Consider the following 25689-nt stretch of genomic DNA (forward strand, 5'->3'; position numbering starts at 1 on the left):
CATGATGGGAGTCTTCATGAAGTCTGTAAGTGGATAGATATCCACCTAAACACTAATATATGGTTGGCATTGAAAGGAAGAACAACAAATTAATCTTCATGTTTGACATATTCTTTATTTGGCTTCTACTATACCACAACTTTACAGTCAACCAACGGTTCGCATTTCTCTAAATACACAGTTGGCAAATACTGGCCAATGGTTCAGCTGTCAGAAAATACAGACAAGCAGAGAAATCCAGCAAGGTTTAGATACAGTCAGTCTTTCTTAGCTCAGCCTGTTCGCGTCTGCAGTATTACAGTTATCCATTGGGCAGTTATATCCGTGCACTAATTTATCTAACATATCTACAGAGTGACCGCGTATCAGCCGATTATAACTGGTCTGCACATCTTGAAGCTGTGGCGGCAGTTCCACACTCGTTATAGGGCAAGAGTTCTTTCATTCTCATAAACAACTTTGCCTTTAACAACCACATATTCAATTAATTCTTGGTGTCCTCCAAACTGGTAAATCACGTGTTCCCATCTATAAATAAACATGGTTACAATCAATTAGCATGGATAATTATTCATTTTATTTGGAGAAGTTTGGCATCACTAATATTTCACTTGCATCACACTATATTGCTAATGTACATTTTTATATTTTAAATACCACCCAAAGACAAAATTGGCATCAATTGAAAACTCTATTCCACATCTGCGAGTGACTAGAGGCCCTGTCACACACAATTCTTGCCAGCGAGATCGCTGTGTGTGATGGGAATCAGTGACGGCCCCCCTGCCAGGTATCGCTGATCACGCTCCATCATTCTGGGCCTTTTTAAGTCGCTGGTGTCCCACTGGCCAGCGTGCATCGCTGTGTGTGGCAGCGAGAGACCAGCGACGCTGGATGCTGGTTTTTTGAGGTAAACAGCGGGTATCCAAGTGACGCGCGGCTCTTGGATACCCAATATTCACATTGGAAACCAGCTTGCTCGCTGGTCCTGATCGCTGGAGGGGCTGTATGTGACAGCTGCCCAACGATCCCATCCATGTCAGATCGTTGGTGGGATCGCTGGGACATCGTTATGTGTAACGGGGCCCTAAGGGTCCCATTTCACATAGCAACGCTCCAGCGATCCTGACAACGACATGGACTCAGTGATCAAGCAAGAAGGGTTACCGTAAATCAAGTTATAGACTGAAGATGCCAATACAAACCGTGGGGCATTGATGATAACCGCGTCTCCTTGTTTCCCAACCTCTAAAGAACCGTGAGTATGAGATCTTCCCAAAGAGTAAGCAGCATTGATGGTGGCAGCAGCCAGAGCTTCATTCAGGGACATATTCAGATTGACACAGGCAAGGTGCATGACCATAGGCTGCAAACCAAATATCCAATGATATGTTAAAGTTGGAGAAGCATGGCTACAAAATACACTGCTCAAAAAAAAAAAAAAAAAAAAAAAATTATATTATAATATATATATATATATATATATATATATATATATATATATATATATATATATATATATGCGCAACACTAAGGATATGTTGACACATTGCGGATTTGCCTCTGCAAGTGATGTACAGTACAATGTTAGGCAATGGATAATAAAAACCACTGCACAATTCTGGTTTATTTTCAGCAGCATGTCAATTTTGTGTGGATTCCGCAGTGTTTTTACACCCATTCCATTCTAGGAATCTGCAGGTGTAAAAACATGCCAAATCCGCAGGCATTTTGACCTACGGATTCTGCCAAAATATGCAGACTCCACGCGGAAAAATTCGCACACGAATCCGCAACGTGTGCACACACCCTTAAACATCAGAATATAATTCCAAGTAAATCAAACTTCTGTGAAATCAAACTGTCCACTTTGATTGTCAATCAGTGTTGCTTCCTATTTCACATGCTGTTGTGCAAATGGAATAGACAGAAGGAAGTTATTGGCAATCAAGATACCCTCAATAGAGGAGTGGTTCTGCAGGTGGGGACTACAGACCACATCTAAGTGCCAACGCTTTCTGGCTGATGTTTTGGTCACTTTTGAATGTTGGTTGTGCCTAACACTTGTGGTGGCATGAGATGGACTCTACAACCCAAACAAGCGGCTCAGAGTGCAGCTCATCCAGGATGGCACATAAACGCAAGCTGTGGCAAGGAGGTTTGCTGTGTCTGTCAGTGTAGTGTCCAGAGGCACTACCAGGAGACAGGCCAGTACACCAGGACATGTGGAGGGGGCCGTAGGAGAGCAACAACCCAGCAGCTGGACCGCTACCCCTGTCTTTGTGCAAGGAGGAACACTGACAGCCATGCAAAGTGACTTCCAGCAGGCCACAAATGTGCATGTGTCTGCACAAATGGTTAGAAACCGACTACATGAGGATGGTCTGAGTGCCAGACATCCCAGATGAGGGTTGTGCTCACAGCCCAACACCGTGCAGGAGGCTTGGTATTTGCCACAGAACACCAGGGTTGGTAAATTTGCCACTTGTACCCTGTGATCTTCACAGATGAAAGCAGGTTCACACTGAGCACATGACAGTCTGGAGACACCGTGGAGAGTGATCTGCTGCCTGCAACATCCTTCAGCATGACTGGTTTGGCAGTGGGTCAGTAATGGTGTTGGGTGGCATTTCCTTGAAGGGCCGCACAGCCCTCCATGTGCTCGCTAGAGGTAGCCTGACTGCCATTAGGTAATGAGATGAGATCCACAGACCACATGCTGGTGCGGTTGGCCCTGGTTTCCTTCTAATGCAGGACAATGCCAGACCTCATGTGGCTGGAGTGTGTCAGCAGTTCCTGCAAAATGAAGGCATTGAAGCCATGGACTGGCCCGCCCATTCCCCAGACCTGAATCCGATTGAGCACATCTGAGACATCATGTCTCGCTTCATCCACCAATGTCACGTTGCACCACAGACTGTCCAGGAGTTGGTGAATACTTTAGTCCAGGTCTGAGAGGACATCCCTCAGGAGGCCATCTGCCTCATCAGGAGCATTTTAGGGAGGTCATACAGGCACGTGGAGGACACACACACACACACACACACACACACACACACACTACTGAGCATCTTTTCCTTGTCATGAGGCATTTCCACTGAAGTTGGATAAGCCTGTAATTTGAATTTTCATTTTGATTTTGAGTATCATTCCAAATCCAGACCTCCATGGGATATTCATTTTGATTTACATTGATAATGGTTATGTTATATTGATCTGAACACATTCCACTATGCAATGAATAAAGATTTGCAACTGGAATATTTCAGAGATATCTAGGATGTGGTATTTTAGTGTTGCATTTATTTTTTTGAGGAGTGTACATTTGCAAGTGTAAAGAAAGAAAAGGTAAAGCCAAAACTTGCATAAAGATGACAATTGGTCTCCATGGAGAAAGGCCAAATAATTCAGATTGAAGGCAGAAAATGTAAGGCTGTGTGCACACGCTGCGGAAAAGGTGCGGATTCATCCGCGCGGATTTTGTACAATCCGCAGGTGAAACCGCAGGTCAAAAGACCTGCGGTTTTACCTGCGGATTGCTCTGCGGTTTTTCATCTCCTCAATGGAGGAGATGGCAAACCGCAGGAGAATCCGCAGAAAGAATTGACATGTCAATTCTTTCTGCGGATTGAAAACCGCAGATAATCCGCGCGGAAAATTCCGCACCGTCTGCACTGCGGTTTTTGATTCCCATAGGGAATCATTGTACTGTACACCGCAGCAAAAACTGCTGCGGGTCCGCAGCGGCCGGAACCGCAGCAAAATCCGCAGCGTGTGCACACAGCCTAAGGAAAAAAAAAAAAGGACATTAGTCAGCTGCAATGGACATAGTGGTGGAGATTCATCAAGCTAAAGTTAGTCAGTTTGGGCACAATCTGCACCTCAAACCCTTTAATGACTGGCACCACATGTCTTTTAGCTACTTAACAAGTCTTGTTCGAAAAGGTTTGTGTTGTGGGGGAATGTCCTAACACCCAACAGTTTGTCAGATCAGATTTATCAGCATGAACCACATTTTATTTGCATATTTTATGACTGTTGAAATATTCAGAGAATTGATAAATGTGCCCAATTGAAATATGAAATGCAGTCAGACAGAAGCGATGCTGCTGTGGTTCGCATATAGCCTATTCAACCATTTGGTTACTGATAGCTGTCATTTTGTGCATGAAACACAAGTTCCCCTGCAAGAGCAAAAAATGGTTTTCTAGGAAATTTGAAAATCTCCGCAGCATTTGTTCACCGTGGTTCTCAGCCACATACATGTCTGGGCTTACCGGAGAAGTTAGGATCTTTCTTATATATTTAGCAATGCTGTTCTCAAACTGATGCATGCAATAAAAAAAGTTTTAGCACACACAGAACAATGCAAAAAAAAAATTTCTATATGTATATAACATAGAAGTAGTTTTGCGTTTTGTTTGTCACAAAGGTATGCATCCTGTTGCAAAGATATAGCAGTTTTAGGACCCTTGCTTTGCAAGATTTTTTTTTATCATTTTGGATACATTTTTTTTTTTTTTTTTTTAAAGACAGACATTACAGCAGAGAACAATGTAACTTTTTGCAACGTTCACTGTCCTGTTTAAATAGGGTTATATTTATTGTTCGGGTTGATTAGAATGTAATAACCAACATGTCAATTTATTTTTACAGCTTTTACAAAATAAGGGAAAAATGCTTTACCACATCGTTTTTTTTTCCTTGGGGGACTTAAATACTATGTAGTAATTTGATGTAATACAATGCCCGTGACTAGGCCTTTAGTTTAATTTTACACATCTCAATGCATAACCCAGTGTCCTATACTTACCATAGATAAGCAGTATGAACTCGGATTGAAGTTACTGCCTAGAGAGACTATGACGCCGGCATCAAGCATGTCCCTGGCGCGAGGCTGCTTAAGTCTTTAAGAATGAGAAATAGACATGATGAGCAATAACATTAATACAAGTTTTCTAATTACAAAGTTATGCCTAGAAATCAGTACTACCAAGCACAATAAGTCAGATTTTGCTTGATCTTTGACACCTCTACTAACATTCTGCAGAGTTTAAGAGAGCCTCTGCTTATAGGATCAAAGTGCGTGCTCATTTAGAAAGAAAAAACTTATTCAGTCCACAGCACCAAAAATGGCTTCAGATGACACAGGACAAGACTACATGGTTGTTACCTCAAGACGTAGGCAGTTGTAGGCAATAGAACGGCCGAACATCTTGCAGCAGCCAGAGCCGTGATCCCTTCATCACTGATTTCTCCTAAATGACTAACCGCAAGTGCTTCCAGCTCTGCGCCCAACTGGAAGACATACATGAGATGTCAATACTATATGCTAAAGTCATTTTGTTTTATTAGAAAGGGAATCGGTCAGTAGGATCAACCCTCAGTCATCTATGTGCATGAAGGTTACTGAAAGCTGATTAAATTTATACCTCGATTTCTGTGATTGATGTCTTAAGAAAAACATGGATTTGGCTTACGTAAATGAGTTGTTAAGCGATATGGGCTAGACACATCTCCCCGAGACTGCCTCAGAGTGAGACATGTAGATCAGGAGAAAAGACTGTCAGTCATTACGTGTCTCACACGGTTAACGCTCCCTTCATTTAAAATAAGCCATGGAGGCAGATTCTCAGGGAGATGTGTGTCAGGCTCAAAGCAGAGTTACATATAGACTGTTGGAGGGTTGATCCTACCTACAGGATCTCTTTAAATGAGAACACATGATCAATAGCAAAAAGAAAAACAAATATATATGCCACACTCAAAACCAAGTTACACCATGCTGTATTCTAGGGACCCTTAACAGTTTCAGAGCCGCATGTAGCACACTAAACAAAGTCTTTAAGAAAACCAACCACTCATAGTGCTGACACATGTGGAACTGTAGGTGATGGGATGGTATACATTTAGTTAGGTTGCGATTATTAACTTCAAACAGAAGTAGTTTATGACAAATATACTTTCACAGGACAGCGTTGCATGATTTATCAGTACATTGCAGCAGCAGCGGCCATGGTAGTTACACCAAATTCACTTATCCATGTTTGAATTGTCTAGCACACAAAAAAGGATGATCTCAATGTGCTGTGTTTCAAATACAGTGCCCCCCCCCCCAGCCATAACAATTGACCAAAACATCCCAAACATGTGAAAAAAAGCCATATAAGTTAGGGTTAATTCGCGGGGGGGGGGGTTGACTTTGCAGTAGATAGATCGCCCACCGACATAGCAATATTTTGTTTGCCCTCTGTAAAAGACACTTATTCCCCATCTTCATAGATAAGCTTTTGATACTGTTTGTAAAAACGTGCACTTATGATTTAATGGTTAATAAAATCTGCAGTCATATGTAGATATTGAAATCCTTTAACGAGGAATTTGAAAGCTTAATATTGTATAGGATTATAGCCGATGGCTGGGAAGGGGGTGGGGTCCCCAACAGTGAGACCCTGGGCAGTATACTGCCAGGAAACCCTTCTGAGAAAAATGGATTAAAAAAAAAAACAAAAAAAAAAAAAAAAAAACAAACTTATTGGAGCCAAATCATTTCTTGAAGGAAGTTCTATATGGACAGTTTGAGAAATATTTTAAGGAAATGAGTATTGTATAAAATGAGCAATGCTATGCAATAAATTGGGAAGTCTACCTCTAAAATTACCTTGATCTATGACTGCTTTCAAGCAAAGAGTAATTCTGGGATAGTTCTTACTGGACTGTCATAAGGCAGTGATAAGAAAAGTCAACACCAAATTAGAGGTAAAGACTCATGAGAATGTCAGAATGTCACAAGATAAGGTTATCACACACATTAGATCATACAGGCGATTGTTGTCAAGACTTTACTGTGTAAAGCCCCCGTCTCACTAAGCGATCTCGGTAGCGAGATCGCTGCTGAGTCACAACTTTTGTGACGCAAAAGCGATCTCACCAGCGAGATCGCTATGTGTGACAGCGATCAGCGAGCGGCCCCCTGCCGGTATCGCTGATCGCTGCAAGAAATCTCTGGACATTTCTTTGGTCGCTGGTCTCCCGCTGACCAGCACGCATCGCTGTGTGTGACAGGCGGGAGACCAGCGGTCAGGTGTAAAAAATAAAAAATATAGTTATTCTCACCTTCCGATGTCCCGTTCAGCCATCCTGCCTCTCTCCACGCTCTGGTCCCAGTGATCCGTTGCACAAATGACCGCGAGACTTTCTTATTCCTCGAGACCGTGACATCTCGCGGTCATTCGTGCAAAGGATCACTGGGACCGGAGCGTGGAGAGAGGCAGGATGGCTGAACGGGACGTTGGAAGGTGAGAACAACTATATTTTTTATTTTGATTCTATTTTTTTCCAGCGATGCTGGGCGCTCGGCATCGCTGTGCTGATCGCTGGTGAAGCTGTCCGTGTGACAGCTCACCAGCGATCACATAGCGACTTACTAGCGATCCTGACACCTTGATATCGGTGTCGGGATCGCTGGTATGTCGCTTAGTGTGACGGGGCCTTAAGAGGAATAAAAAACCCACACAACACAAGACACCAACTTGTTTTCACCATCATTGCTGAAGATTTTGAGGCTATCAGAGTCAGAACAAGTATTCTGCACTATATAGGTGCAGTCCTCTGGGAGCCCAGAATGAGGCCCTACGCCAATAACCACAGGCACAGCGCTTTTTGCTTGTAGCAAAAGGATCTGAAAATATACTACTTTTGGAGAGGCATATAGACATCTTGATCTGCAGATTCACATTCTGAACCAGTGTTAAAGACTATTAGGTGTAAGGAGGTGGTGGTGACCCTCATTTGCTCCCTCTCTCCTTTATGTCAGACAGATGTCCCCCATGCGGTGTCCTGATAGTTCATCATGTGTTAACGTACTATTGTATGTGTATTGAACCCGATTAGTTCAGGGACAGTAAGGGTTAGACAGGGGGCTAGATTAGCAGCCTCAGAGAGAGGAAGTTCCTGTCTCTCAGTCAGTGCCCAGGGGCAGGATGCTCCCCACAGCCAGGAGCAGAAGGGGTCCCGGTTGAGAGGATTAAGCTACCGCAGACTGCTGCCACAGTCTGCGGGGCAGTGTAGAAGGACCCTGGGACAGTCTTCAGAAAGACTGCTGTGACCCTCAAGTTCAGAAGGGAGCCACTGATACAGACAGACCTCAAGTAGCTGCAGGGACAGAGCAGGAAGCATTGTTTCATGTACAGTAAAAGTTTTCCCTGTTGGATCAGTACTGTGCCTGTGGTGTTTTCCTGGATACTGATGCATGAAAAGAAGGCAACCTGTAGGTTTGGGACCGCACCTGTCTTTCATATGCAAGGGGCCGGGTGCATATGGACTGTTGCTTTAATAGACTCAGTCATAACTACCACCCTGTGCCACCTTGTTACATAGATAACTATAGGTATTCATGAAGAGACCTCATTTTGGCAAAGAAATGGACAACAACAAAGGTGTCAAGTTCATTAAGAAAAAGTTCGAGACATACCTCTGCTGCATTCATTGGGTGATGTTCATCTCCATGAAAGTTCAGTTGCAAGCCAATATCTTTCCCAGCAAGAAGAATTCGTTTTGTGGACTCAAGGTCAAAACCTCCTTCTTCACAAAATACATCAATATTTTCCACATTAATTCTGCCATTTATAGCCAATTGCTGCAAGGCAGGAAGATGAAGCTCTATGATGTCATCTGCGGCTTCTTTTGCAGTTTTTCCTCTGATGAGTAATTAAAGAACACATGTATAAGTAATTATAAGTTAGGTTAACATTTGGCCTGGGCTACACGGCAGCTTTTGCTGTGACACGAGTCACATAGCTAGTTTTCTCTAGGTCAACAGGGTTACATTACGACAAGCAGGTCACAAAAATAGATCTGGTGCGGTTGTATTTATTGCAACTGGCATGTTGCAGCACTCCAAGGGCCACAACACGACCCCAGACTCTTGTATTGTGCTGCAATACCTGGGAAACTTTGGCTGTGTGACTTGTATGTTCCCATGTACCACAGCCCTGAATAAAATATTAGCTTTTCCCAATACCTTGGCCAGTCTGTACATCGTATTCAGTTTTGTTATGTTTCAAGCAGAAGTTTTCTGGGAACTTCTATACAGAACATAATGAGCTTATATTTTGTGCCATATACGCAATATTAATATACTTTTAATTCTTCTTACTTTGGTACTGAATGAGCCCCACAATACGTGCAGGAGATGCCAATTTCCACTTTGCTCTGAGCTTGTGCTATCACTTTCAGCATCTTAAGCTCAGTCTCCAATTTTAACCCGTATCCACTCTTGCACTCCACCAATGTGGTTCCAGCTCGGCGCATGCGCTCCAGGCGCTGTTTAAAGCTATCGAACAGCTCTTCTTCCGTAGCGGCTTCTGTGTGTTGCACTGTAAAGTGCATTCCTCCTCCAGCCTGATGTACGTCCATGCAAGTGGCACCTGCAAGCTTAGAACAGAGGATGCAATAAGCAGTCAACCAAACATGGCATATTGGATTTAGAGCGCAAGTCTAAATAGTGGTACAATATGGCCCAAGTCCATATGCTTCCGTACTATGAAGCCCTAGAAACTGGGTGTGCCGGCATATTGAGCAATTCTTGGGTAATCAAATCTCTAGTGCAATCAAGTGGGGTAATGCAAAAAAAAAAAAAAAAATTCCCACATAAATCTGTATCCATGGCAACCTTAAGGCTGTCACATTACAGCTCCATGCATGAGGACCACACATCATTTTCCCTGTGTAGCTGACCTCCTTAATAACTACATGTTCTACGTTGTGTTCTTTGCCTTCAGTTAAATATTTATCAAGCCTTGTCACATTAAACACACATCTGCCAGCAGCAGATGAACAAGAGAAGCTCAAGAGATTTAGGCTGTGTGCCCACGTAGCGTTTGATGTGTTTTTCGGGGTCAAACCGCATCAAAAACGCATCCCATTCATTTAAGTGCATTTTGGCCTTTGTGCCAATGGATGCGTTTTTTTTTTAGCGCTAAGGAAACGCTTAGCGGTAAAAACGCAGCAGGTTCATTAATTTCCACTTAGGTCTGCGTTTTTGGCTGTTTCCTATAGCCCAGAAGACACACGGAAAAAAAAAACATGCGTTTTCTGGGAAGGAGAACCCGCTTCTTGAGAGTTTAAAAAACACTACGTGGTCAGATAGCCTTAAAGAGAATCCATCATTTTCATTCAATAAGTTAATAGTAGACATGAAAAATAAGCAACTGCGTAATACATCATATTAGGGAGATTACTGATCAATTTGGCAGAGAGAAGCAATTACAAATTTTCAATCTAGACAGGGCAGGAATATGCGCAGCTAAATGGAGGCACCACATGACTGCGTTAGCAAAAGGCTCTCTTTTCAAATAATGCTAGTAAGGCTACTTTCACACATCCGGCATGATGCGGCGAAATTTGTAACAACCAGATCCGGTTTTGTCCCATAGACATTCTCGCCGCATGGTTATGTGTCGCGTCCGTTTTTTGCCGGATACGCCAAAAATTAGCCGGCCAGCAGCTGCAGAAAACGTTCCCTGCAACGGACTGGTTTTTTGTACAGCGCATGCCTGGAGACTGAGTTTAACCCTAGAAGTGGCGAATGATAGGAAAAAACTCCCCCCCCCCCCCCCCGGATAAGACCATCAGTGCTGGTGTGCTGCTAATTTAAATCTGAGCAACACTGTATCCGGCCACACAAAAGGATCCGGTGTCACGGCACATCCCGGATCCGCCGCTACAGCTTTTCACCGCACGGCGCTGGAGTACAAAAGCCGGATGTGTGAAAGTAGTGCCTTAGGCTGCAGATTGGTGGAATGGGGCTTTGGAGGAGTAGTGGGGGAGTGGTGGGATCTTATCCACAGAAAAAGTGTGGAAAAAGGGGCATTTTCTGGAACCTGGAGAAGACAGACCACCATTAAGAAGGGCTCACCATGGAATCAGCAGAGTCCTTGTTTGACAGGCTCAGGAGTGTTGCACGATCAAGAAGAGTTGGTTGGCAGAACAGCTGTCATCGTTGCTGGGAGCAGAGAATCGGGACATCAGAAGCAGGAGGCCCCCCAGAGAGATTATTCCCTTAGGTGATGGCATGTGGTAGGCAGAGGCCACGGAGTCCCTCCGGGGACCCTGCGGAGGCTAGGTTCAGCAGCGTGACATCCTCACGTGGCACCCCCTCTGGCAGGAATCCAGGTGCGGGGGTCGATGGATAACGGGGGTGAGGGCCACGACTGACAGCAGGCCACACTGGAAGTATGGCCTGCTCGCGATGAGCAGGAGTCAGCCAGAGGAGATCATGGGAGCCGTGCTGGAGCATAGTCAAGTGCGGCTGGTGCCGTTGGGCAGAAGCGGAGGCAAGTGGAGTCGGCGGACAACATTGGTGTCGGGGGTCTGGAGAACGAATCCAGTGGCAGGTACCTCGAGAGGCAGTTTCTGGGGTGCCTGTCAGACGTAGGAGGCAGCAGAGAATACCAGCGGGCAGGCTGCGGCGGGACACCCAGCAGCCGTGCCCTGGATTCAATCTTTGGTTGCAAGGTGCGGCAGGCAGTGGGACCAGGCTCCTTGGCAGATCGCAAGGCCGTGTTGCGGACCAGGCAGGAGAGCCTGGGTTTAGGGATTGGGAAAGGTCCTGGTCCAGCAGGAGATCTGTGGAGAGATGCGTTTTTTGCGCTCAGGTCCCCCCTGGTGACGAGATGACCAGGGGCGCTGGCAGCACAGTGGCGCGGATGAGTCAGAGTCCTGCATGAGGATGAACAGCAGCGGGATTCACGAGGTCACAAGTATGCTTCTATGTTTTGTTTGTTGCCAGGTGGGGACATATCAAGGGAGGATCTTGGGGTGCCAGGTATTAGGGATCTTTTAGTGGGAATGTCAAATTTTAAGGAGATTAGATGGTGGGGGTAATAGGAGGTGATGGGTTATTGCTGGTTGGGGCATGACTGCAAGGTACAGGTAGTGGATCACAGTTGGTTAGTGAGCCGTCAAGGTCTGTTGGGGGTATCCGTACGGGGAAAAAAAAAACAAAAAAAAAAACAAAAAAACACACCAGTAAGAAGGAGGAAGAGAAGAGGATGTGGCGGCTGATTCTGCAGACGTTTGTTAATTGGTTGCAGGCGTTTGCAATATTGGCCAGTGTGATAAGTGAAGAGTTTCTGGAGAACTGCTCAGGTTTATTCTGCTACTTTGATGCTATAGGCAATGCGCACCGTACATACGGGGGTCAGGCGTGGTTGCTCTATGATGAGCAGTTCAGGCAGAGGAAGGCGGTTAGACCTGAAATCAAATAGGACATTGGGCTTTGGTTGAAAGTGATAGCTCCAGTTAGGTATGGGCAGTCCTTTCATGGGAGCGGAGGTGCTAGCAAGCGGGACACGGAAGTGGGGATCAGGGAATGAAGGAGAAGTCCGAAATGTGTTGGGAATTTAATGATGGCCAGTGCAAATATGGCAACATCTGTAATGGGAGCTCACATGGAGCGTCCAAATGTATAAAAAAAAAAAAAGCAAGGGATAAGTCATCGGTGGGTTCTGGTCAAGGGGGGGGAAGTCGGTGAGGCTTCTAGAGATGGCCCCTTATCCAAGTAGGTACCCGAATACAGAAGACGCTGTGGTCATTCGGAATGGTTTTGCTGAAGGCTTTAGGATCCCTCACCCTAATCATACAGTGCCCTTTTCTATTATGAATTTGAGATGGGCAGTTTTACATCCGGAGGTGGTTGATGCCAAGTTGAAGGAGGTGGAGTTGGGTAGGATGGCAGGTCTGTTCCTGTTTTTGCCTGTCGAGGGTGCAGTTGTTTCCCCTTTAGGCGTTGTGCCCAAGAAGGAACCGAACAAGTTTTGGCTAATTCACCACTTGTCGTATCCAAAAGGGGCTGTTGGTTAATTGATGGTATAGCTGAGGAGTTGTGCAGTGGGTTTGCAGGTATGGTGTGGGGGTTTTGCTTGCAAAACAGATATTGAAATCGGCCTTTAGATTACGCCCTTGTACCCGGACAGCATTCCTTTGTGGGGCTGTTTTTGGAATGGAGGTTATTATCTGGATAGATGTTTGCCGATGGGTTGTTCAAGTTATGTTCGTTGTTAAGACGTTTAGTACCTTTTAGAGTGGTTGGTTAGGGATGTTGCCAGCATTTCATCTGGTATTCATTATTTGGACAATTTTCTGTTTATAGGTCCACCGGATTCAGTTGTAAGTAGTACTGTAATTCTTTGGCCACCATGGGTGTTTTGGTGTGCCATTGGCAAGGTAAAAAAACTGAGGGCCCTAGTACTGTTTTGAGTTTTCTAGGGATACTTAGACTCGGTGTGAATGGAATGTCTGTTGCCGGAGGATAAATTACTGCTGCTTAAGCAAGAAGTGCAGCGAATTGGAAGGCTGCATAAGGTGACCATAAAAGGAGTTACAGTCGTTACTTGGACATTTGAGAATCTTGCATGTCGGATCATGCCTATGGGCAGAATTTTTTTGCCGCAGGTTGTCTGGGGCGACTGCTGGAGTGCGGGCGTCGCACCATTTTATTTGTTTAAAAAAGGAGCATAAGGAGGATTTGGTTGTTTAGCAGCTTTTTTGGTGAATTACAATGGGAGATCTTTGATACAGACAGGAGTTATTGGATGCTTTTGATTGTGATACTTACATGGATGTTGCAGGCGGGAGGGGGGGGTTGGTTATGGGGCCCTATTGTGGTGGAAGATGGAGCGTTGGGACATGGCTGAAGTGGTGGCAGCAGAAGGGATTCACCAGGAATCTTGCCCTGTTGGAATTGTTTCCAATTGTGGTGTCAGTAATGATTTCGGGAGAACAGTTTGTGAACTGGAGAGTTAGGTTTCATTGTGACAATTTGAGCGTGGTATCAGTGATCAATTTGTTGGCTTCATCCCCCCCTAATGATTAAGTTGGTGAGGGAATTTGTTTTCAAATGTCTTGAATGCTAGAATTTCTGAAGTGCATGTTGCAGATGTCCAAAATTCCATAGTGGATGCTGTATCTCGTTCGCAGTGGGACTGTTTCCGGGAGTTGGCACCCAACGTGGAGGCCTTAGGAGTGGGAATGCCCTTCACATTTGTGGTGGATTGTTGTGGACGAGCAGGACGTTTGATTCAAGCTTCTGTTACACGTCAGACCTGGACAGCATATGAATCAGCATGTCAAATATGGAGCAGCTGGGATTTGCAGTGGGGTGCAGTGGAGTCTGATGTTGATAAGACATTGGCAGTGTTTTCTTTGGTGGGTAAGGTGGCGGGCATGGGTTGGTCCATTTCTAAGGTTAATAAATTAATTGAAGGCCTTGCTTTTGGTTTTACGTTAGAAGGTTTGGTGGATGTTACAAAAGATTTTTTGGTGAGGCAGGTTTTAAAAAAAGTTTTCGGAATGGTACCAGGAGTTTTGACACACGTAGGCCGATTTCGTTTGGTGTACTTGAGCGGTTAGGACTTCTTGGGAGGATCTGTGTTGCCAATTTTGAGATGGTGCTTTTTAGGTTGGCATTTGCGCTAGTGTTTTCTGGGGCAATGCGAATAGGCGAATTCGCATCACCCAGTTAAAATAGGGCTGGCAGTCTGTTGGCTGAGGATATGAAATTCTGGGAGGGGCATTGCCTTTTGAATTAGGCATTCAAAAACCGATCAGTTTGGTAAGGGTAAGCGGGTGGTGCTAGGGAGAGTGGATGGGGCGTTAATGTGCCCACAGCGGTGTTTGGAGTCGTATTGGCGTTTGTGGTCAGGAAGAATCGGCCCTCTGTTGTGTCACAAAGGGGGAGCTTTTTTTTGTCGTGTTTTCAGTTTATTGCAATTTTGAATAAAGGGTTGGAAGAGTTGGGCCTGAATCCGGGTATGTACGAGTCACATTCTTTTAGGATCAGGGCCGCTTCAGAAGCTGATCGTTTGGGCTTAGGAGCTGAGGCAATTAAGCGTATCGGCAGATGGAGCTCGAACCGTTACTTACGGTAACTTATGTACATCGTTAGATTCTTCGGGTCATGTAATTGTGGTGTTAACGTGAACTCTTGTTTATTTTCAGGTCCGGACCACTTTTGGCATTGATTTTCAGACATTCGTTCGTGTATTGTGGGGCTCTGAGGGCTGATACCAGGCTGGATGGTAAGCAATTAGGTTTTAGTAGGGACAGAGTGGTGATTTTATGGTTAGGATTCAGAGGGATGGTGTGGAGCAGGGTTGTCAGAATTTGCTCAAGCCACTCGATTGGATAGGGCTCCAGATATTTTCATTGTGAATGGGGGGGGGGGGGGGGCAGAAATGATTTAGGGGTTAAACCAGTTAGGGAATTGATTAGGGATATTCGTTTTCATTTTTTGAGGTTGTGGGTGTCTTTCCAGAGGTGCTAACGGTGTGGTCGGACATTGTGCCAACACAGAAATGGAAGGTTGCGTGGTCTTTAAAGGGGATAAATAGGGCGTTGTCAAGTTGTGTGTCCAGGAATGCAGGCATTTGTGCGAGGCATTTTGATTTGGAATCTGGAGTTGGTAATTTCTGGAGGGAAGACTGGGTTCATTTAAATGACATGGGGTCAGATTTATGGGCACTCGCCATACAGGAAGGGGTTGAGAGGGCATTGGCGGTGTTGGGGCCCTCACGAGCCTGAGGTGGTCAGGGTTGTTCGTGTTTGGCGGAGGGTGGGTTTCTTGGAGCTGACGCCGAGTTATCAGGGAAGGAATTGTATTTAAATTCAGGACAATTTTAAATTCTGTGGGGTTGATCTGGCATCTGGTGATGGCCTCTGGACAGGGTTTTTACCTCGGGAGCTTTGGTGGTTAGTCTGCCCGGAACGAGTTACATGGTGCCCTCAAGCTGTTGGTGTATGGCTGAGGGTAAAAAGCTGGATTACTTACCGGTAATGCTCTTTTAAGGAGTCCATGACAGCACCCACTGGAGGTATCAGATCCACCCCATTGGAACAGGAAACCCTACCGAAAGATAAAAGGGGGCGGTCCACCTTTCCTCAGATGTATTTCAGAGTACCAGGAGGACCGCCAAGAGTTAGGCAATGTTCTTGCATTTTTAAGTTTTAACTTATTTTTAGGAGATACACCACATATTAAAGTGTATTTATTGCTATCTTCATAGGGAGGGAAGTGAGCGGGTGCTGTCGTGGGCTCATTAAAAGAGCATTACTGGTAATACAGCTTTTTACCCCTTCGCCACGACAGCACCCACTGGAGAGATTCCAGAGACCATCACCTGGGTGGGACCACCGTGCCATGGACAGTCCTGTCAAAGCTTAGGTCAGAAGTTGATGAAAGGTCAAGTCTACAGTGATTATAGAAAGTAGAAGGGGTTGACCAAATTGCCGCCATACATATGGCTTCGATTGGAATGTCTCCCTTCTCGGCCCAGGAGGATGCCATTGCTCTAGTAGAATGCGCTCCGATATTCTCCAGAGGATCTTCACTTCTCGTGGAGTAGGCTAAACGAATGGCATCCCTGATCCACCAGGATAAGGTGCTCTTCGTGACTCTGCACCCCTTTTTACAGCCCTGAAAAGATATGAACAGAGCCATACACTGCCTCCAGCTCCTGGATCTCTCAATGTATTTTAAGACAGTTCTTCTAACGTTCAAGGTGTGGAATTTCTGTTCTTCAGGAGTGGAGGGATCTCTGAAGAAGGTCGGGAGGAGCATTTCTTGAGATCTATGGAATTTTGTCGATACCTTAGGAAGGTATGAGGGGTCTGGTTTCAATATCAACCTATCCTGGTATATCTGGAAAAAAAAAAAAAAAAAAAAAAGTGGGTCTATGGATAGAGCTTGGATGTCGCTCACTCTCCTAGCAGACGTTAGTGCTACTAAGAGGGCTGTCTTGAGTGACAAGTATTTTAGAGATATCGTGTCTATTGGTTCGAAGGGGCTTCTGTTAGGGCATCTAAGACCAAGTTTAAGTCCCACGGAGGGATTGTAGGTATGTGAACAGGGGCCATTCGTTCACAAGCTGTAATAAATCGTGACACCCACTTATTCCCCGCTATATTATGGCCATAAAGTGCCCCTAATGCGGATACTTGGACTTTCAGCGTATTTACTGCCAGATCTAAGTCTTTTCCTTTTTGTAGAAATTCCAAGATAGGAACTATCGGGATTTCTGTAGTATGAGGGGTTGCATGGAACTGCAGAAGTTTTTTTTCCATATTCTCATAAATCTGAGTAGTGGACTGCTTCCTGCTCTGTAGGAGCGTAGCAATTAGCGTTTTGGGAAACCCTCTTGATTTTAGTAGCTGCCTTTCAAATTCCACGCCGTCAAGTGTAAGCTGTCCACTTAGGGGTGGAAAAAAGGGCCTTGGGAGAGTAGGTTGGGAATCGAAGGGAGAACCCAAGGATCTGACACCGACATGGTTCGTAGCCATGAGAACCATGGTCTCTTGGGCCAGAGTGGTGCTATCAAAATTACCCTCGCCCTGTCCTCTCTGATCTTCTGAATAACCTGTTGTAGAAGGATTATCAGAGGAAAGGCATATGCTAGGTTGAATTTCCATGAGGCCTGGAGGGCGTCCAGTATGTCTGGATGATCTGACAGGGAGGCAAATGTTTTTACTTGTCTGTTCTCTTTCGTAGCAAAGAGGTCCACTTGAGGTTGCCCCCATAGAGCCACTATGTCCTTGAAAATTTGTTGATTGAGGCACCACTCCACTTGCTGAAGTGTGTCGGCTTAAGAAGTCGGCTTCTTGGTTCTTTCCCTTGATATGGAGGGCAGAAAGGGACAAATAGGTTTTGGCTAAGCTTAAGATTCTCGCCGCAGAAAACATCTGAGTACCTCCCTGTCTGTTTAAATACGCCACTGTGGTGTTGTCCAATAAGATCCTGACATGCTTCTGCTGGAGCTGTGGAAGAAAATGTAGAGCATAATGTACTGCTGTCAGCTCCTTTAAATTAGATGAGTACTGCAGTTCCTCCCTACTCCACCTTCCTTGACAGAAGCTATTCCCCATATGGGCTCCCCAGCTGTGGGGGCTAGCATCGGTGGTTAAGATATGGGATGGTAATATTACCCATGGAACTCCTGTGGACAAATGATTACTATCTAGCCACCATTCTAGAGAAGTCAAGACTTCCTGGGATAGGGTTATCTTGTTCTCGAGGTGACCGCCGTATCGTCTGTCCTCTTTGAGGATCTGATGTTGCAGTGTGCGGATGTGATATTGGGCCCACTGAACTGCCGAGGCACAAGAAGTGAGCGACCCTAATAGCGACATTGCCTCTCAGACATGCGTGGTCTGTCCATTGCTGCCTCAACCTTAAAAAAAAAAAAAAAAAATTATGAGCGGAATTTTTACCTGAGGGAGTAGACATCTCTGGGTCGTAGAGTCTAACTGGAACCCTAAAAACCATCTGGAGGGAGAGTGGAACAAGTCTGGACTTCTGGAAGTTGATGATCCAGCCTAGATCCTGCAAGGATGAGACTGTATCAGCTACACGTCTAGTACACTGGGTGATAGAGTTCCCGATAACTAAGAAGTAATCAAGTTAAGGCACGATTAAGGTGTCTTTCTGATGAAGATAGGCCATCACCTCCAACATGACTCTGGTGAAGATTCGTGGTGCTGTAGAGAGACCGAAGGGCATGGCCGTATACTGAACGTGATGGATCTTGCTTCCGAATGCTACTGCGACCCTCAGGTATCTATCATGAATAGGGAGATGATAGTAAGCATCTTTCAAGTCAATTCCTGCCATTACACAGTTTGAGAAGAGAAGTTTAATGGTGGATCTGATTATTAAATTATAAATTTAAAATGGAATCAAACGTATTAAGTTTCTTCAAATTTATGATTGTTCTAAACGTACCATCTGGTTTAGGAACTAAAAATAAAAGGAGAGTAGAATCCTCTACCCTCTTGTCCCTCTGGGACTTACGAAATCCCTCTTGGATAGTAGACTCCGAATTTCCATTTCGAGGGCTTTTTGTTGTATTATTGAGTTAAGGCGGGTTATAATAAATGAGTTGTGGGGAATATGAAGGAATTCTAATTTTATTCCTTCTTTAATTATATTTAGAATCCACAAGCTTGATGTTATTGCTTCCCATTTTGAAAAAAAAAAAAAAAAAAGTATCAGCCTACCCCCTACTGGGGGGGGGGGGGGTCTGATTGCTCAGTATTTATTTTAATTTCGGAATGTTGAACCTCTAAACATGCTACCCTTTTGCTTCTCTTCTTTTGTGGGCCATCTAGTTGAACTATCCGTTTGTCTCCTTCTCCCAAACGGCCGCCTTTTACAGGTTCTCCTGTAGAAAGGGATAGAAGAATCAGGGAAAGCCTTCTTCCTTTCTTTGGCGAGTATGTAGTCTAGGGCTTTCCCAATGAGAAACTCACCCTCGCACAGATCTTAGATTTTGATTATGCGTCCCCCTTCCAGCTCTTCATCCATAGTGCCCACCTGGCGCTGTTTACAAGACCTGCCGATCTTGCTGCTAGGTGTAGGGTGTCTGCCGACGCATCGGCCATGAAGGCTGCCGCTCCTCTAATTAATGGAATAGCGGCTCGTAGTTTTTCCCTAGACACCTTCTGCTCGATTTGTTGACCCAAATGGTCTAACCACACGAGCATTGACCTGACGGTGCATGTGCTGGCTACTGCTGGCTTAAAAGTGCCCATAGTTGTTTCCCCAAGACCTTTTAATGAGGACTCAGCTTTACGGTCTAGTGGGTCAGACCGTAAGCCTGCATCCTCTACCGGAAGATTAGATTGTTTAGAGGTGGAGGCTACAGTAGTGTCGACTTTAGGAATTTTTGTCCATTTCAATAGCTCGTCGTCACTAAATGGATATTTCCATTGAGGCTGATGGGAGAAAACTTCTTTGATCATGTTTTTCCCCCCCCATTCTCTCTTTATTAGGGCCTTAATTGCCTGTATTACTGGAAAAGCTCTCCTTTTCCTCTCTGCCAAACATTATGTCTTGCGTGGTTTGGGCGCTCTGTCTCCTCACACCCCATAGTGTTTCTTACGGATTTGACCAAGTTATCCACACTATCCAGGGGAAAACATGATCGTCCCTCAATTTTTGATGGCGATGACGACGTGAGTGAGGAGTCAGAGACTATCTCCTGTTCCTCCTCCGAATCGGAGCTGAGAGTCACTTGTTTTTTGCTCCTAGTTTGAGGAAGTACTAGCAGGGGCGATAGCCTGTAGTTCCTCTGTAATTATGGTCCGTATGTCCTTTGATGACACTGCGGCTCCCCATCTAGTTTCTGGTGCATTGCTTACAGAGCTTTTTGGGGTAGGAGTCAGGAAGAGGCTGAGCGCATTCTTTGTTTTTGGATTTGTCTTTCTTCATCTGGAAAGAGGGGGGAGACATGGCGAGAAAGGGAAAAAAAAAAAAAAAGTGGTGTCAGCTTAATAGGCAGAGTATATATTTTGCGCACTCACCCAGTGAAGCTTATGGTACCGGATCAGATGGCTGAGACCCAGTCCTGGATCTTGATTCCCCTGCGAGCGGTGTCCGTGGATCTTATGGCAGCGCAGTTCCAGGAGGTACTGCCCCCTGCAGAGTCCCCGGTTCATCACCGATTGCTCTGGAGAGTCTGTAAATAGGGCCTTCCTCCCTCTTTTTTTTGACCCAGAAGTCCCTCTAGGTTCAATCACGCTCCTTGCGCCAGCACAATCGTGCTTGTGGGCGCCCCACCTCAGCCATCATTCCCCAGAAGTTAACTCAATACTTCCGGGGCTTGGAGCACCTGCGTCAGGTGGTGCATGCCCCGCGTCTCAGCCAGAGCGCCGCCGCTGCTGGGGTTGTTTTTTTTTTTTCTCTTCATGCCAATGGCGCTCTTACTGCTCCTGCAGCTCCTGAGAATTCTTCGGCACTGCCCGGCACGCTCCTGAGTGAGACCAGGCGGCCCTCACTCTCATCTATCCATCAGACGAGGGGGGGAGCCGTCTAACGGAAGCTTCCCCGACGCTACCTCTGGACCGCAGCCCCTGCCGTTCTCATGGACACTGCACAGGCGTCGTGCACTGGCCCAGGTATGCCTTCCAAAGGATTCTTCCTGAGGTTCCCAGGGAACAGGAAACCAAAACTGAGGAGGAAAGGCAGACCGCCCCCTTTTATCTTTCTGTAGGGTTTCCTGTTCCAATGGGGCGGATCCGATACCTCCAGTGGGTGTTGTCATGGCGAAGGGTAAAAAGTGGTGGATGATTTTTGTTGGTGGTTTGACACTATTAAGCCAGATCTCTTGGCTCCAAGAACCCTCCCCTCGTGGTTTTGCATATTACTTATGGTTATATAGGTTATATTTGTCTTTGTTAATAAACTGGCCGCTGTGGCCAAAATTTTATGTGTTGTGTTTTTATTTTAAAGGAGGGGGTGGTGTTGTGGAGCTTGCTGGATGTTAGGAAGAAACCCATGTTGGCCATATGTGGTCATGAAGTAAAAGCTATATTCAGTGAAGACAGACTTTCCTGTTACTGAGATTGGAGAAGGAGGCTGCTACTGATGAGATTCTATGCAACGCAGGAGATCTAGATATACATGTAGACATCTGTTTTGCGCCAACAAGCTGCCCATACAATACACAGCATCTCCAAGCCAACAGGTTCTTTTCACATTCATTGGATACATTCCAATTTTTTTTTTTTTTTATATATATATATATATATATATATATATATATATATATACACGCACACACGTCACAATTTTGGGCTTTATCTGCAGGTGTTAACTTTCCCTTGGCAGCTGAGTCGTACTGCAAAAGCTACATCCCTGTTCACATCTTCATTAACTTCTCCAGAGTGTACAGTATACTAGAAGATTAATAAATAACAGTATATTACAACTTACTTTCATAGCAAATTCATGTACTCTATCACCTGCCCACACAGGATGGGTGTGAGCATCTACAAAGCCTGCAAAGCAAATGGAACATTGTAGACATTAGACATTCAGGTTTATCACAACATTTTATAGTGGGCGACTGTCCGACATATCAGGCGCACAACCCATTTCCTTCATGCCATCCTCCATGTAGCATGAAATTCTCTCGTGGATCATAAGGGCAGCCACAAGCAGGAGGATGGAGAGTGTTTGCCCGACTATGGGATCAGCATAGAGGTATATTCCATGTCTATGAAGCTGATGGACACAGTACAGCGCCTTTTCAGGACTCATTTCATTTGGGAAGTCTGTACCCTTGGGTTTTTTATTATTTCTACATAGAGTTTGGCGAGGGTCAGGGCAATTGCTCCCTCTTTAATCCAAACTGGACTCATTTGTGTATTACATGGCTCTCTTAAGGAGGAGAAAAAAAAAAAAAAAAAAAAAAAAAGCCAGTTACAAAAAAGGTGTTACCTGCAGAGTGGTCATCTGAAGGCAATCTGTTCTGGTGTGTAAGTGTAAGGCTATGTTCACACACTGCGTTTCAGCTTTTTTGAAATTTTCACTTCCCATTTTACTGCACCAGCAAAGTCTATGAGACATCCGAAGTCTCATGCATGCAGCTTGGTTTTTTTGCCCTCAGTATTTTGTGCAAAACCTTGGGTTTTGCAGAATGGAGCATGTCCAATTCAGAATATTTCACCCATTGAAAGCAATGGGTGGAGCAAAAAAAAAAAAAAAAAAAATTAAATAGAAATGCAGGCATCAGTTTTTACTTCATCAGGTTTTGGCAGCAAAGTCAGATTTTTCTTACGCACAAAAAAAAAAAAAAAAAAAAAAAAAAATCAGCACACACAAGTTTGCTTCTTAATGCCAAGAGAGTAAGTTTTGCCTGCAGGAAAAAACCAAAGTGTGAATATAGCCTAAGATTGGCTACAGGGAGAAAATGAAGTTTTATTTTCCCTGTAGCCATTCCCTTCCAGTCATCTGGTTGGTGCAGGGAGTAGTTCATGACACAGTGAAGCCATGTTCACACATCACTATTTAAAATGCTAAAAATCAGACAAGTGTAGAGGAAACAAGTACATCTATTCCGCAGATTTGACCCACTCTTGGCTTCAGCTTACAAATACTGTCATGTGAACATGGGCATAGTGCGCTGTTATCGCTCCCCCTACACCTGGGCAGACAACCTGCCCTGTACACATTCAAGGGCTGGCGGTCACTTTTCTGGGGAGCGGTGACAGTGCACTCATTGTAGGGAGCATTGATTAACAGCTCCCAACACCTCCCCAATGACTGAAAAAACACAGCGCCTAAAGAGAACAGGCTCCAATCACTTACCTGGTAACACGCATTTTCCTGAGCAGTCAATCACAGTCTCAAACTCTGCATGACTGAATTCTTTGCGAATTAAACTTGTGGGTCCTACAGCCTTGATGAAGCCGTCTCTACAAACAACAGTGTTAGATTAGGAGGTTGTAAACTAAATCAGACAGCCTGAGAAAAACAAGACTGCAGAAAGCAAGTGGGATTTTACAGCAGAACAGGGCATGGTCAACATAGCAGTTATACATCATACACCAAGTAGCGGTAGTTGTTAGGTAGTCCAATGACTCATTTACATTATATGGCCAAAAATACCTGGCAAGATAATTCTCCACATCAGTATGATTTTGGTGATACCAAAGATGCATTTTTTTTTTAGAAATTTAAGTGGTGAAAAAAAGAAAAAGCTAAGATCATGGATCCAAGCATGCGACTCAGAACATGTCCTATGCTGATCAGATTTGGCAATTCAAGTCTATGGTGATCCGCAAAGCTTGGCTGTAAATCAGAAGGTTTCACAAATCTTGCCTTCTGGTAAAATTAAATAAAAATGTGACCTTCCAAGTTTTTTTTTTTTTTTTTTTTTAAATATTGTCTTGGAAGTGAGCACACCTGTTCTGAAAAAAAATAAGAAATGTTAATGGAGCCTTCTAGGATAAAATCCATTCTACCTGCCCGATTCTGCTGCAGTAGATTGTTCCTTATAAGTGGATGTATACAGCTAAAGCTCTATAAATCCAAATAAGGCAAGCCAACCGTTGTGACATCTGAAAAGCTTGCCAAAAAATTGGGATTTAGCTCAGAGCTTTGTGGGTCTCGTCACTAACCGAATGGGGATTTCCTACATATTGAGATGGGCCCAGGAAACTACTAAACATCAGAAGAGGAACAGCGGTAGCTTAGCAAAGCAAAAAAAATAGGTTGTTTCATTGGGGTTTAAAAACAAAAAAAAAAAAAAAAAAACACCCTCTGAACCATCTATTTTTCCATATGGAACCACATTGTTCTATTAGTTTCATCAAACGTATCACAACAGGTTTAAGTTTACAATAGGAAGCAAATCACTGGCAGTTGGTTCCTTCCTGGGCCATGTAACATGCGCCATTACATTAATAAAGACTGTAAAATAGATGGAACAATAAATGGGCTGCTTGTGTGAAGTTTAGATTGTTCTTTGTGCTTTAAAATACTATATTTAACAGCATGTACAATGTATTTTCTTAAAGCCTTCTACATGAGATGTTCCTCCATTGCTGATGACCTTTCTGAAAGCAGCAACATTGGAGGGTTTTTAAAAAACAAAAAAAATCCTTAGGGTATTTGTTGTTTCAGAAGCAGTTTAAATAAAAAAAAAAAAAACAAAAAAACAAACTAATAGAGTACTAGGGAAAGTTAAACATTTCCTAGTATATTCAGTAGGTTTTGTCTCTTGCAGCTCCTTATGCTACAGATCAGCAGAGCATCTACATCATGCATTGATCGAACCCAGAGAACTATAGTACCGCTCATTACTTTGTGTTAATACATAAAGAATCTCCACACCAGCCATATTATACCAACACACCTGTAAATGAATTTGTGTAATCTGGAGGTCATTTACGTATATTGGCCTTTATTTATGTTCTTCCTGGTTTAAGCAGGTAGAATACATAAAGGCATTTTTGGCTTTCCGGACTTACTTGCCCACCACCATGCTGGCTTTCTGCAGTATGTCTAGATATCGCATTCCCTCCTTGAGCAGGTACTGTTCATCTCTCTGACAGATAGCAACTAGTTGGTCTGCATTTTCCAACAAAAGTCTAAATTTGCCAGGCATCTTGGTAGCTGCAGCCCAGTAGAGGGTTCTGTCCTAAATGCTGAGCTCAGGCAAAGCCTGTGTTTGCAATGTACAAAGGCTACTGCCCTCAGCAGCAATGACAGACAGGTGAGCTTTGGAACCTCCCATGTATTTATATTGGTGGGAGAATTACATGTTTCCCACTTGTCCCTTCAACATCTTTCTAACCCACTTTATTTTGGTTTGCACATGACAATGTTTTAGTAAGTGATTATTAACAGTGTAAAGTAAGGGTGTAAGACCCTCTTTTGGTTATCCTAAATCATTTGTATGGTGCGCCGTCTCGTGTTCAAGAATGTTGCTACTGGTACATTTTTATTTTTTTCCTCTATGCTTCACACCAGGGCCAGATTCAATCAATTAATTTTGAGCAAAAATGTTGTGACTTTTGGCGTTTTTTACACAAGTCCTGCCCAGCTCCGCCTGTTTGTTTTTTTTAAAGCAAATGGGGCTTAAATAGGGAACATGGCCAAGCACGTCCGATAAATGAGTCATAATTTTCGCTCTATAGTGGCGTACATTATTGCAGAAATGTATGCTGGTCCCTACCTGGCGTACACTTCCGTTGGGACTTGTGGCAGTTGAAAAACACACCAAATGCATAAATTAGAGGTGCAATGAATTTGGTGCATCTTACTCCAGTGCTGCATTCATTAACCCCTTAACGACCACCAATACGCATTAAAATGGCTGTCGTTAAGGGTTCTTATTCCGGATGGTCGTT

General features: G+C 44.4%; 2 protein-coding genes across 2 annotated transcripts in view; both read right to left on the reverse strand.

The window, feature by feature from the left end:
• The window catches only part of SNRPF (small nuclear ribonucleoprotein polypeptide F), a 247102-nt gene that overhangs the window by 179011 nt on the left and 42402 nt on the right, over positions 1-25689 (reverse strand). The gene's annotated exons all lie outside the window — the stretch shown is intronic.
• Positions 96-25049, reverse strand: LOC141087601 (probable imidazolonepropionase). Its single transcript, XM_073573196.1, has 9 exons — positions 24808-25049; positions 23144-23250; positions 21767-21831; positions 9158-9435; positions 8474-8699; positions 5174-5298; positions 4814-4907; positions 1206-1366; positions 96-528 (listed from the first exon to the last, which is right to left on the reverse strand). The coding sequence occupies exons 1-9, from the start codon at positions 24942-24944 to the stop codon at positions 423-425; spliced, it is 1299 nt and encodes a 432-aa protein (XP_073429297.1). The 5' UTR covers positions 24945-25049; the 3' UTR covers positions 96-422.

Source organism: Dendrobates tinctorius, unplaced genomic scaffold (assembly GCF_039654945.1).
Source record: "Dendrobates tinctorius isolate UK_male_01 unplaced genomic scaffold, ASM3965494v1 ptg000035l, whole genome shotgun sequence".
Taxonomy (NCBI): domain Eukaryota; kingdom Metazoa; phylum Chordata; class Amphibia; order Anura; family Dendrobatidae; genus Dendrobates; species Dendrobates tinctorius.